This window comes from Macroventuria anomochaeta (genome assembly GCF_010093625.1).
Source record: "Macroventuria anomochaeta strain CBS 525.71 unplaced genomic scaffold BU25scaffold_6, whole genome shotgun sequence".
NCBI lineage: Eukaryota > Fungi > Ascomycota > Dothideomycetes > Pleosporales > Didymellaceae > Macroventuria > Macroventuria anomochaeta.
The window spans coordinates 397,135-408,791 of record NW_022985367.1 but is presented as its reverse complement, the minus strand read 5'-3'; the positions used below and the strand labels follow the sequence as shown (position 1 = coordinate 408,791).

Genomic DNA, 11,657 nt, shown 5'->3' with positions numbered 1-11,657 from the left:
TGACGTTGCGTCTCCACTTTCGGAAGGCTCACGGCAACTTTAACCCAAATTGTCGCTGTTGAGTCCTGCAGCTGCTGTGTCAGCGCATTTTTAAACATTCACATGCAAAAACGATAACCGAGTGCATGTGAATGTGAGTGATGTGTCTATTGCTATATTGATATTGTACAATTGTCTATGTCATTTCTCTCAGCTCGAAATACTGGAGTTGTGAACAACGGCCACTGCAATCCGCCCTTTACAAGTACTTGTGCTCCTTGAGCCAGGCCTTGACGTCTTCCGAATCACGCGCTAGCCAAGCAGCTTTTGCGCTGACGCTATCAAGAGCCTGAGAAAGCGACATGTCGAAACCCTTGGTGTTCTTGTCCTTGAAGAAGGCCTCGATATCCTGGATGTGCTCGCGGTGGGTGAAGCTGGATGTAGCAATGGCAACGACGGAGCTCAACAGCGGCAGACTGATGGGCAACTTCTTGACAAGCTCGTCCCAGTTATCCTTGGTGAACTTCCAAAGCGCATTGCATCCTTCTGCGTGTCCGCGAAGACCGGACAATGGCAGGTAGATGTCCTGGGTCTTGACATCCTTGCTGAGCGAGAGGTCAAGTGTGCGCTGGATGAGTTCTGGAGACTTGGCTCGTCCAAGTGCACGCAACGCAGTGTTGCGCTCAACGCTTGTCTCGGCATTGATGGCCTCATTCTCGACAATGTCGTACTCTGCCTTGCCGCCCTTGTTCAGCACGATGGCGTAGACACTGCCTCGGAGGTTGGGGTGGATCGCCTTCTTGTCACCGGCCTTGAACTTCTCCAACATATCGAACGCCGCCTTAGTGATGGCCTCATCAGTAAGACCAGCCGCGCCGAACATCATAGCCTTGAACTGCTGCTCAAGATGACCGTCGTTCTCAGTAAAGGTCCAGCCCAGCTCGTGCGCCTTGCCGCTGCACAGATCTTGTTGGAATGCCTTGAGGGCATCCCTGACTTCCTGATCCTCGAACAGCCATGCGCCGCGCAGTGTGGCAATTCGGGTAACAATCTCCGACCAGACGACAAACTCAGGCTCCTGCTTGAAGCTGTCGAGCAGCGACAGTATACCAGAGGTCTTCTGGTAGCCAGAAGCAGCCAAAGAGCCGGCATCGGCAATCATACCAGCCCGGTCTTCTACGGTGAGAAGACCCTCCTTAGCAGCGACACCAAGCTTCTCCAGTCGCTCAGGGGTGTAAGAAGTACGGTAGAAACCGGCATGGTCAGCGTTAAGCTTGAAGAAGTCTGTGTCCTTGAGCTTGAGGTTCTTCTCACGTTCGAACAGTGTGACATCCTCGTTCACACCCTCCTTGGTACGCAGAGCCAGGAAGATTGGGTAAAGGGTCTCGTCTTCCTCAGGCTTGACGTCACCTGTACGAAGGTAACGGTTCTGCTTAAGATGGATGGAGTCGGAGTTTTCGGTTACGCTGATGACTGGGAAGCCGACCTTTTTGGTCCAGATGTCCATGACCTTCTCGACGTCCTTGCCACTGGCATCGGACAGAGCGGCCCAGAGATCACCAGTCTGGGTGTTACCATAGGCGTGCTTCTTGAGATACCTGCGGATACCCTCCATGAAGACATCCTCCCCCAGGTACTTCGAAATCATACGAATGACACTCGAGCCCTTTGAGTACGAGATAGCATCGAAGATCTGGTTGATTTCGTCCGCCCGCTTGATGGGTACTTCGATAGGATGACTGCTGCGCAGCGCATCGAGGGACAATGCGCTCGCAAGTGTGTCTGTAACGTAACCCTCCCAGACCTTCCAGTCAGGATAGAAGACGTTGCAAGAGTACCAAGACATCCACGTTGCAAATCCTTCGTTGAGCCACAAGCCCTCCCAGAAGTCCATGGTGACCAGGTTGCCGAACCACTGGTGGGCAAGCTCGTGCTGTACGGTCTCAGCAACTCGCTGCTTGGTGGATGCGCCGGCGTTCTTCTCATCGATGAGGACGTCAACCACGCGGTAGGTGATCAGACCCCAGTTCTCCATGGCTCCTGCACTGAAGTCAGGAATGGCGACCATGTCCATCTTGGGAAGAGGGAAAGAGCTGTCGAATGTCTCCTCGTAGAACTTCAGAGTCTTCGCAGCGAGGTCGAGCGAGAACCTGCCGTGCTCGATGTCGCTACCCTTCGGAGCGTAAACCCTGACAGGGACACGGAAGCCCTTGGTCTCGATGTAGTTCAGCTCTCCAACAATGAACGCCAGAAGGTATGTCGACATAAGTGGGGTGGGGTTGAATGTGACGGCCTTCCTCTTTCCGCTAATGACCTTGGAGTCTACCTGCTTCTCCGAAGCCACGTCCATGTTACTCAGACATGTCATCTTCTCGTCTGCGACCAGCGTCACGGTGAACTTTGACTTCAGTGCCGGCTCATCGAAGCAGGGGAACGCCCGCCTAGCATCGGTGGGCTCCATCTGTGAGGTAGCCAGCCATGTGTCTGACCCGTCTGCTGCCTTTGAAGACGAGCGGTAGAAGCCCGCCATGTCATCGTTCAGCGTGCCGGTGAAGGTCATGGTGAGCTTCGCCTTGCTGCCGCCGGGGAGTGTTTGGTCGAAGTCGACCTTCGTTGTCTGCTTGTCCTCATCGTGAGTGACCTTGGGGTTGCTCGAGATGACCTGGTCTCCGGCGGTGATTTTCGTCGAGTGGATCTTGAGTTCGTTGGTGTTGAGGGAGATCGAAGTGCTGTCTTCGACAACATCTAGACTGGTTAGGTTAGCACAAGGGCCTACTGGTACCATGGTCGCCTACGTACTCAATTGTCACTGAGCCCTCGTATGTGAACTTCTCGAAGTCTGGCTCGAGGGTCAGGTCGTAGTGGATCGGCTTGACATTGGTGGGCAGCACCTCGCGGGACTTGGTGACGTCCACATGGGAGTGAATGTCTGCGCCAGAATGTCTACACATATTGCGGCGGTGGGAGCAGTGTCTGACGGGTATGTAGGGAGTGTGTCGGGAGGGCTGGGTGGTCCGTCGCGGGGTTGTGTTTGTGATGCGAGACGTGTTGGTGGGGTAGCAAGTAGCTTTCGTGGGGCTATTTGTATGCAGCAAGCTGCGGCGAGGGCTCAGGAGCGGGACAGACAATGGTAACGAGGCGGTGACCGCGCGCCTGGGCAGCCGCCCTGTCACTGTTGTGAACGCGTGATCTGCTCTGCGCAGGCCGCCATGATGTCTGAAGCAACGCATCTACTTGTCTATCTGCGATGCAGTGAACCCTGATCACTTGGGAAGACTGCGCGCCGGCGGAAGCAGACGCGAATCTGCAGGCACATCACGCCAAGTCTCCAGGGCTGCACGCGCCCCAACCATAAAACCTCGCATCTCGGCCAATCTTTTCTCTTCAACACCGCAATGAACAGCTCCAGCGCACACCCATCACGGACGCGCTGGGGTCTGGCGACATGTCGTCAGTCTTTGCCAGACTACAAGCATTCGTTTGAGCCCTTCACGAAATTTCATGAGTCGTCGGGTATAGAAGTACTGCAACATATTACCTAGATAGTGCTGCGTCTGGACATGCAGAGAAAAATCGGAGAAATAGTCTTGTTGCACGGCCTTGGAGGTTAGCGCTCACGACCTGTTCTGGAAAACCTTCGAGCAGATCAGACGAACACCTGTTGTAGCCAGTGACGTGAGATGCGTTGCTGTTCTTGGCTCGTTGCATCTTCGTCAATTTGAGAGATGTCATATGCTCGAGGATAGCCTTTGAGGGTACTCGAAGACTTAACTCGGAGTGTCATATCCTGTAGCCTCCAGGACCTACCTAGGTCGAGAGCTTTCTGCACGTGGTGCTCGTGCTGACCGCTGTTCTGCACAAGCTGAGGGCTTTCACACTGTAACTTCCAAAAGCAGCGCCTGATGGCAGCACTGGCAGCACTGCATAGTTTGCATGGCCACCTCCCTTACCTGAAATTGGACTAATTGATTAGCGGTTAGGCTTCGAAAACACACGTCGACCTGGCATCGGAATAACTTGTCTGCCCATTACTGCATCTGCATTTAGGTTTTCAGGTCAAGCTTGTTGACCTCAAGTGCAGAGCAGACATCACGGGGTTGGAGATTTTCGGGAGAACCCGGGCGTGTACTCATGGCCTTGCTGGAGTCCTTCAGCTGGATTGCGCTCACAACGTGTAACATGTGGTACCAGTATGAAAGATATCTCGAGATCTGCAAGAGACATATCGATGCAACTTGGTCGCCGCATGGCACTTGCAGGACCCTTGAACGTAAGGAAGAGCATACTGCATTTCCGGCACGACCGATCGTTAGGACTTGCTCACAGAAGCTGCGAAGTGCCTGCGCGTACATTGAAAGGGCAAGAGCTACATCTCGCTACAAACCCGAGGCTGTCTCGTGCAGCTGAAGTCTATGGAATCATTGATTTGAGGGTGGTCGAGATGGCTGACCAGTGAGAAGCTAATCAATTGAGCGCTAACCAATCATCTGCGTGCTGAATAACGTGCCAAGAATCGTGCCTTCCTGCTGCACGATTCTTGCGCTCAACGTCTGGTATCATCACCGCCGTCCACCCCATCGACCCTCTCCCCTCTCCGTAGGCTCCGAGCCACCTTCACATCACCATGTTGGCTCGATCAGCACTGCGTACGGCGCGCACAGCCGGCGCTGCAGCCCGCAATGCTGCCAGCAAAACAGCTTCGGTACGACACCCGGAAGCCCTCTACAACCCGCCCAGCTCCTGCGAGCTTAGACGACTCCATCTGCAGCCCGGCGACATCGGTCATGGGATTTACAATGCCCATTGATACAATTGCTGACGAATTGGGTGATACAGCGCTCCGCCTCTACTTCCTCCACCGCCGAGGGAGCTGGCTCTTCCTGGAAGAACAACGCCCTCCCCGCTGGCGCCACCATCTTCTCGATCGGTTCCGTCGCATGGTACCTCCACCTCTACGGAGGCAACGCCGATGCCATGACACCCGCTGAAGAAGGGTGAGTGCCCTTCGAATCCACAATTGATTGCAGCGAAATTATGGCAGGGGGAACACAGATACGCGCAGAGGCTGACAGGACGTCTACAGTCTACACCCCACTCAGTACCCATGGGAGCACACCAAGTGGAACAAGACCTTCGACCACCAGGCGTAAGTGCACAAAGTTCCGGTCAGCCAATGCCTGCTCTAACCACACCAAAAGTCTCCGCCGTGGTTTCCAGGTCTACCGCGAGGTCTGCGCATCCTGCCACTCTATCTCTCGTGTCCCGTACCGAGCGCTCGTCGGTACCATGATGACCGTCGATGAGGCCAAGGCTCTCGCCGAAGAGAACGAGTACGATACCGAGCCCAACGACCAGGGCGAGATCGAGAAGCGTCCCGGAAAGCTCTCTGACTACATGCCTGCTCCCTACAAGAACGACGAGGCTGCCCGCGCTGCCAACAACGGTGCTCTGCCCCCGGATCTATCGCTCATGGTCAAGGCCCGCCACGGTGGTGTCAACTACATCTTCAGCTTGTTGACTGGTTACCCCGAGGAGCCGCCTGCCGGTGCCGTCGTCCAGGAGGGCCTCAACTTTAACCCCTACTTCCCTGGTACCGGTATCGCTATGGCCCGTGTGCTCTACGACGACTTGGTCGAATACGAGGACGGAACACAGGCTTCGACGTCGCAGATGGCTAAGGACGTTGTTGAGTTCCTCAACTGGACCGCTGAGCCGGAGATGGACGACCGCAAGAAGATGGGCTGGAAGGTCCTGGCCGTCACAAGTGTGCTGTTCACTCTCAGCGTCTGGGTAAAGAGGTCAGTTTCTCGAGGAGGAAATAATTCTGGATATTTGGGGCTGACATATGTAACAGGTACAAGTGGGCACCGCTCAAGACCCGCAAGATCCTTTACAGCCCGCCCGCCGCGAAGAAGAGCGTTCTCGACTACGTTCCTAAGCCCAACAACCAGGGCAAGACAAACCAATAGACGTGGCGTAGTTTTGCATCCGGAGGAGTTGGAAGGACCGAGTAGTGGAAGCGTGTGTTCTATATCTTGTACAGTGCCAGCTACTTCCAAAATACGATTTCTGGAATTTCCTAGCTTAGTGATACGCTGTAGAAATTATCTTTCTTTTGTTCTTGCGCCGTATTCTGCTGATACGTCTGTAGTGCTACTAAAGTTCCGATATCGATACAAGCTTACGATGGGAGACGATACGTGTGGGTAGCACTTCAGGCGCGCCAAGTCAGTTCCAGGACGACGACCGATATCAAGAACTAGATAGCAATGGCAGCTACGAACAACTATCCAACAACCCGCTTGTAACCGTACTTGTTGTGGAACCACGCCGTCTTCTCCCGAATCTTCTTCCAAATATAATAAGCAGCATCGTAATACCGAAGAAGATCGCCCACTGGATGACGGCCATCCCGATGAACAGCTTCTTCACTGCATCTCGGGCCAGCCATTTCGGTACAATCTTGCTGATCGCGAACGGGATGAGATGCGTAAGTGCATTCACGAAAGCCATGACCTCTGCCGAATCGTACGGATAGCTGTCGCTTGCGTAAGACAACACTATCGCAGGCACGAGTACAAGACCTGTGGCCTGCATTGCGTACCCGACCGCTGGTCCTTGGTGCGAGCCTTTGATGTATGTGTAGCCGAAGAGCAGGAGACCGGGTGAGCATAGCAGGAACGGGATGACTATGCTGTATAGACGGTACTCAGGCTCATGGCGACTATTGAGCTTTGTCATCCACCTGGAAAGAGCGTTTGTAACTGGCCCAGCGATCGGGAGAGCCAAGATGATGCCTACAAAGGCGATACCGGTCCCATTCCCCAGTTCCACGGGTGTGAAAAGGAATGGCGGCGGAGAGAAGAGCTGCGCGGTTGTGACGGATATGATGAGCACCTGGAGGTTGTCAGTATACGTTGCAAGAAGACAAGCGAGCATTGGCTTACCAGGACAGCACGATGCCCCACAATCTACCGGTACACAAGATGATGGGGTCCAGCACAAACTCTAACTGCAAGACAAAGCTTATGGCTCATTGCTTGAGCCCTTCGCTCCGAACATGCGGATGTCTCCACACGACCGTGTTGTTCCTCAATGCCTCCCACATTCTCCCTTTTCCTTTGCTCGTCTGCACCTCTTCCAACTGCGCATCAAACGTAGCAGCAGTGGCGCCTGTCCCAGCATCGAGCCTAAACGCTGTTTCCGACAAAAGGAAGATAGCTGCCAACACATTGGCGCCGATGAGGATACATCACAGCTTGAATATCCACCGCCAGCCAAGGTTGAGGGCAATGTGGCTGTCGAAGAGGAGACCGAGTTGCGCACCTGCGCATAGAGAGATGGAGTACACGGCTACGGCAGAGGAATAGTCGCGTTCGAAGAAGACCTCTGCGTGCGTATTAGAACATCGTGTTCCGTCTATCGTACCATCAGAAACAAAATATGAGTGTTCAGAATAGGAGAAGGGGAGACGTACCGCCAACCACACTCGCCCTAACAGCCTGTACCGCACCCGCGCCAAAACTCGCTAGTACCCTACTCCCTAACAGACTTTCGAGACTCTTGCTGTACACACTCCATATGCAGCCTGCCAGGAATATCAGGTTGGCTACGATTAGGACGAGTCGTTTTTCGAAGACCACGCCCGCCAGAGTCCAGAGGAGACAGCCTAACCCGATGACCAGGACGGAGTAGGATACCAGTGGTGCGATGTCAGGGTATCCGACGCGGAATTCAGCGATCAGTACACCAAAGGAGGTCGTGATTGAGGCCTGGAGACTGTCAATCGTATCATGAGAAGAGAGGTGCGAAGTGTGGGAACATACCGCATGGAAATTGCCGTTGAACACCATGAGGCAGATGTTCGCGAGGACGATCATCTTCAGAGGCTTGGACCAGAGCTTGGGGTGGTCGTGTACGGCCAAGTCTGCTCGCGCGGCAGTTGAAGCTTAGCAATTCTCTCGTGTAGAAGGACGTCTTCGAGTACTCCCTTTCGGCGGGCGAGTGCTATTGGAACTGCCTGTAAGATTTCGGCAAGCGACACGTTACACAAGAAGAGCAGCTTGTACGTAAACTTGTGCTAACCTGGGAAGATGGCCGTCGCCTTACGAGTTCATGTATGCTTCGTGCGTAGGGCTTTGCGTTTTTGAGATTTGAAAATTGGACACCAATACCTGCGACAGCCAGAATAAGCAACGGATCGACTTCTGGCAATAAGAAGGTAGGTTTGTGGAGGATAGGAAAGACAGGGTGGAAGTATTCGAAGTACAGTTGAACCCAAGCATTGAGTATGGGTTGCGGTGGCAGCTTGGTGTTGGTGGAAGGAGGATGATAAGGCTCTCGTTGTATCTCTTCGGCAAGCTGTGTAATAGCATGCACTTTCTCGCTCGTGAGGGGATCCACGTGAGCGAACTTCTCTAGCTCAGCATCCAGAAGCGAAGCCGGGTCAACATCCGGAAAGTGTAGAGTTGCATCAACATCGATTGAAGTGGGATGATATTGTCTAACTTCGACAGTGTCTTTGTCCAGGGCAGACGAGTGACTGCGGCCGTAGAGATCTGCAATATCGGAAGCCGGTGTAGGAGGCAGTCCAAGGGGTGCACCAGCTGCTGCGGATGCGGTTGTCTGCCTAGTGGTCGCATCTGGACCGCCTGTGTTTTGGAGGATGTCAAACTCCTCGCCCAAATCGAACGACATCGGCCGTAAGTACGGGTCGAGGCTCCCTGTCATCCACCCGAGATTGTCAAAATCATTCTGAAACCCCAAAATGTTTGGCGCGTTGAAAAGATCGAAAGTGCTGCTGTATGGGATCATCTCGTTGGAACCTATCAGATGATCCATCTCGGGTTGGGATTATGAGCTTGACTGGCCAGAGGTATGTATTGTGAAAGACTGCATTACGGTGTTCATTCCCAACAGCGGCGCCAACGCTATAGGTTGGGGCTGGACAGCTGGTGTCTGTTGGCCTTCACTGATATCACTTGTACCCGGGTCGTTGTTGGTGATGTCGTTACCGTGGGCTATTCGCTTAGTTGGCTGGTTACTACTTGGATGTGCTTTTGATTTTCGCTTCTTTGGTTCTTCGTAATAGGAATGGCTGTCCGACAAGGAACATTTTTCGTATAGAAGCTGGCCATCACATCTGATCTTAGAGGTGTTGCAACGCTTACAAGCCTGGGAGACTCGTTGTCGTTCCACAGTCCTTGACGAGACCATCTGAGTAATGGGTTCAGCATGGGTAGAACTGTGATGTCGTGCCAGAGAGTTGCTACAGTATATCTGAACACCACTGATATGTCTAATAATTTATTTGATGAAGAGCTTACATCCTGCCGAAGGTCTAGTATACATCAATCAACATATGCGTTAGACAACTACGACTGATGAACTCACATGTCTACAGACCGAACATTGAAAAGGTCTTTCTTTCGTGTGAGTGCGTAGATGGCGCAAACAGTGCTCGCGCCGCTGGAAGATCGAGCTGCATTGATCGCAGGTTAGCTGTTCTGGCATGATGAAGATGAAAGTGTCATGAGAGATGGTGTAGTATGGAGCAATGGAAGGAGAAAACGGTCGCATGCCGGAACCTGTCGAAGGGCAGTCCAAGCTGCTGCACCTGCTTCACCCTGTTCCCCACAACACCTTGCCCCCGCAAACTCGTCTCGTCCCGAGATCAGTCTAACTCACTCATGGTAAGCTTGGCCATATAGTGTTCGGCCACATGTAGTGACTGGCCACTCCACCACAACGCGTTACCCAGTTTTTGACGCTCTATATTATCAACACCACACTTTCAAAATGGATACCTGTGAGCTAGCTATACAACCTGCTATCAGCAATCTCAATGCTGGTGTTTTTACAAGTCAGCGGAAGGCTGCTAAGGCCTATGGTGTTCCCCGATCAACGCTCCAAGAGCGCACCAACGGTTACCAACCCAACACAATAGCTCATCAACAACAACAGCAAGTGACTCCGGAACAAGAGCACTTTCTAGTAGAGTGGGTACTTGAAGAGGACTCACACGCACAGCCGCCATCTCACCCACGCGTACAAGAAATGGCAACCCAAATCCTCCACATGAACGGCAATTACAAGCTACTCGGGCAACTCTGGGTACCCCCATTTCATCCAACGCAACCCATGCGTTGCATCTATAGTTGGCCTAACCATTTAGAGTGCAAGGACTACAGCAGCTAGTTATGACATTATACGTGCCTTCCTTGAGCTATTTGAGCGTACTAGGATTGAGCTAGGCATACAGTATGAAAATATATGGAATGTGGATGAGACTGGAGTTGCACTTGGGGTATACACAAATGCACAGGTGCTTGCAAGCTCTTCAAAGAAGAAAGCTTGTATCAAATCTCCAGAGGATTGCGAGTGGGTATCTATCATTGAGACCATCTCAGCCACCGGTGTCAAGCTTCAATGCCTAGTCATCTTCAAGGGCAAGCATCTCCAATCAACCTGGTTTCCAGCACAAGGGGTACCTGATTGGTTATGACAAAGCGAGTTAGATTCCGCACTCTGCATCTGACGCGGGCTTCCAAACCTCCGACATGCACATCGCACATCACGTACACCAGCCAGAGCAACATGTTCATTTACTACGATGATTGATTCGTCCTATTTTGGACTACTCGACATGGCAGCACGCTTCATTTACCCAAGATCGCGCGCAACGCCTCGTTGATTCGTCCAGGTAGCCCTCGCTTCGCGTCTCTGCCCTCCCCGCTATGAAGCCATCGGGCTGCACCAACAAGGCTTCACCTTGCCTAGCTTGCACTTCGCCCTAAGTGTGCCCTGAGCATCCTGAACTGGGCTCGAAGACTCATGCAGTACGTATGAAGCAAGCTTCAGGGTGGTTACTGCCTTGGCGGCTTCAATCCATGGCGAGTTGGCTTAGTGGCGACCAACACCAGGTTCTGCTTGATCAGATCCAGGGTAGAAACACGTTGCTCACCATTTCCGAGAGAGACGTGCGGAGGTCGGGATCCTGCAGTTCCCGAAGGCGATGATGGGCTTTCAAAGCCTTGATCACCTCTTCTCCTTGGCTACGAACAACAGCGCCTTTCGGATGCCGATAACCCAATTCGACTGTCAAGTTAGGCTGGACGTGGTCGATTCTGTTGTAGAATCGAGCTGTCGCTTGGTCGACTGTAAATGCGTTGACAGGCTGCCGCTCAATCGTGTAGCCCTCAAGTAACGATAGGGATGCTTGCCCTTTGAGCACGAAAGCCAGCTTCCAGGCCAAGTTGTGTGCGTCCTATTCAGCAATTCAGCGATAAGAGGTTTCGATCCACGATTCGAAACTTACACCGATACCCGTGTTTCCTCCCAAGCCTCCAGTCGGCGGCATTGTGTGGGCAGCATCACCAGCAATGAACACAAGGCCTCCATGTGACTGCAGTCTGTCCGTAACATACGAGGTCATCGTCCAGTACGAGCACGACTTCACTTCCAAGTCTGCGTCGTCCAGTAGCCCACTGAGGCTTTACACGTATTGACGCGCCTGATCGAGTGTAACGCTGCCTTCCGGAAAGTCGTTCCGGCCTACAGCCCTGTTGATCATAGCGATTCCGTTCTGACCCTGGTTTTTGAGACGAAAACCGCCGTTGCTGTCTCTTGATCTGCGAACAGGTTGTTTAGGAGAATCGACGATCAATGTTAGGCATTTG

The 11,657-nt window shown here is 53.0% G+C and overlaps 4 protein-coding genes across 4 annotated transcripts; 1 reads left to right on the top strand and 3 right to left on the bottom strand.

The window, feature by feature from the left end:
- Positions 1-127: 127 nt before the first annotated feature.
- BU25DRAFT_407992 (uncharacterized protein) lies at positions 128-3,198 on the bottom strand. The gene is made up of 2 exons (XM_033705696.1): positions 2,779-3,198; positions 128-2,729 (listed from the first exon to the last, which is right to left on the bottom strand). The coding sequence occupies exons 1-2, from the start codon at positions 2,928-2,930 to the stop codon at positions 239-241; spliced, it is 2,643 nt and encodes an 880-aa protein (XP_033564901.1). The 5' UTR covers positions 2,931-3,198; the 3' UTR covers positions 128-238.
- Positions 3,199-4,529: 1,331 nt separating this feature from the next.
- Positions 4,530-6,369, top strand: BU25DRAFT_407989 (cytochrome c1, mitochondrial precursor). The gene is made up of 5 exons (XM_033705695.1): positions 4,530-4,681; positions 4,816-4,973; positions 5,063-5,125; positions 5,178-5,777; positions 5,834-6,369. Exons 1-5 carry the CDS (start codon positions 4,604-4,606, stop codon positions 5,946-5,948), a joined length of 1,014 nt encoding a protein of 337 aa, XP_033564900.1. The 5' UTR covers positions 4,530-4,603; the 3' UTR covers positions 5,949-6,369.
- On the bottom strand, positions 6,256-8,820 carry BU25DRAFT_488863 (uncharacterized protein; the record flags this gene model as incomplete). The annotated part of the gene is made up of 5 exons (XM_033711379.1): positions 6,256-6,876; positions 7,337-7,368; positions 7,457-7,751; positions 7,806-7,906; positions 8,154-8,820. The coding sequence occupies 5 exons, from the start codon at positions 8,818-8,820 to the stop codon at positions 6,256-6,258; spliced, it is 1,716 nt and encodes a 571-aa protein (XP_033564899.1).
- Positions 8,821-10,747: 1,927 nt separating this feature from the next.
- BU25DRAFT_245695 (uncharacterized protein) lies at positions 10,748-11,656 on the bottom strand. Its single transcript, XM_033701579.1, has 2 exons — positions 11,297-11,656; positions 10,748-11,245 (listed from the first exon to the last, which is right to left on the bottom strand). The coding sequence occupies exons 1-2, from the start codon at positions 11,411-11,413 to the stop codon at positions 10,913-10,915; spliced, it is 450 nt and encodes a 149-aa protein (XP_033564898.1). The 5' UTR covers positions 11,414-11,656; the 3' UTR covers positions 10,748-10,912.
- Between the last annotated feature and the right edge of the window lies 1 nt (position 11,657).

What these genes read in the sequence shown, in the direction of transcription:
- BU25DRAFT_245695 (XM_033701579.1), bottom strand. Translation starts at nt 11,413, where the DNA reads ATGACCTCGTATGTTACGGACAGACTGCAGTCACATGGAGGCCTTGTG. An exon ending in GAGGAAACACGGGTATCGGT is followed by an intron (nt 11,246 to 11,296) that starts GTAAGTTTCGAA and finishes ATTGCTGAATAG; the next exon opens with GACGCACACAACTTGGCCTG.
- BU25DRAFT_407989 (XM_033705695.1), top strand. Translation starts at nt 4,604, where the DNA reads ATGTTGGCTCGATCAGCACTGCGTACGGCGCGCACAGCCGGCGCTGCA. An exon ending in ATGACACCCGCTGAAGAAGG is followed by an intron (nt 4,974 to 5,062) that starts GTGAGTGCCCTT and finishes GGACGTCTACAG; the next exon opens with TCTACACCCCACTCAGTACC. An exon ending in CTCAGCGTCTGGGTAAAGAG is followed by an intron (nt 5,778 to 5,833) that starts GTCAGTTTCTCG and finishes CATATGTAACAG; the next exon opens with GTACAAGTGGGCACCGCTCA.
- BU25DRAFT_407992 (XM_033705696.1), bottom strand. Translation starts at nt 2,930, where the DNA reads ATGTGTAGACATTCTGGCGCAGACATTCACTCCCATGTGGACGTCACC. An exon ending in GAGGGCTCAGTGACAATTGA is followed by an intron (nt 2,730 to 2,778) that starts GTACGTAGGCGA and finishes TAACCTAACCAG; the next exon opens with TCTAGATGTTGTCGAAGACA.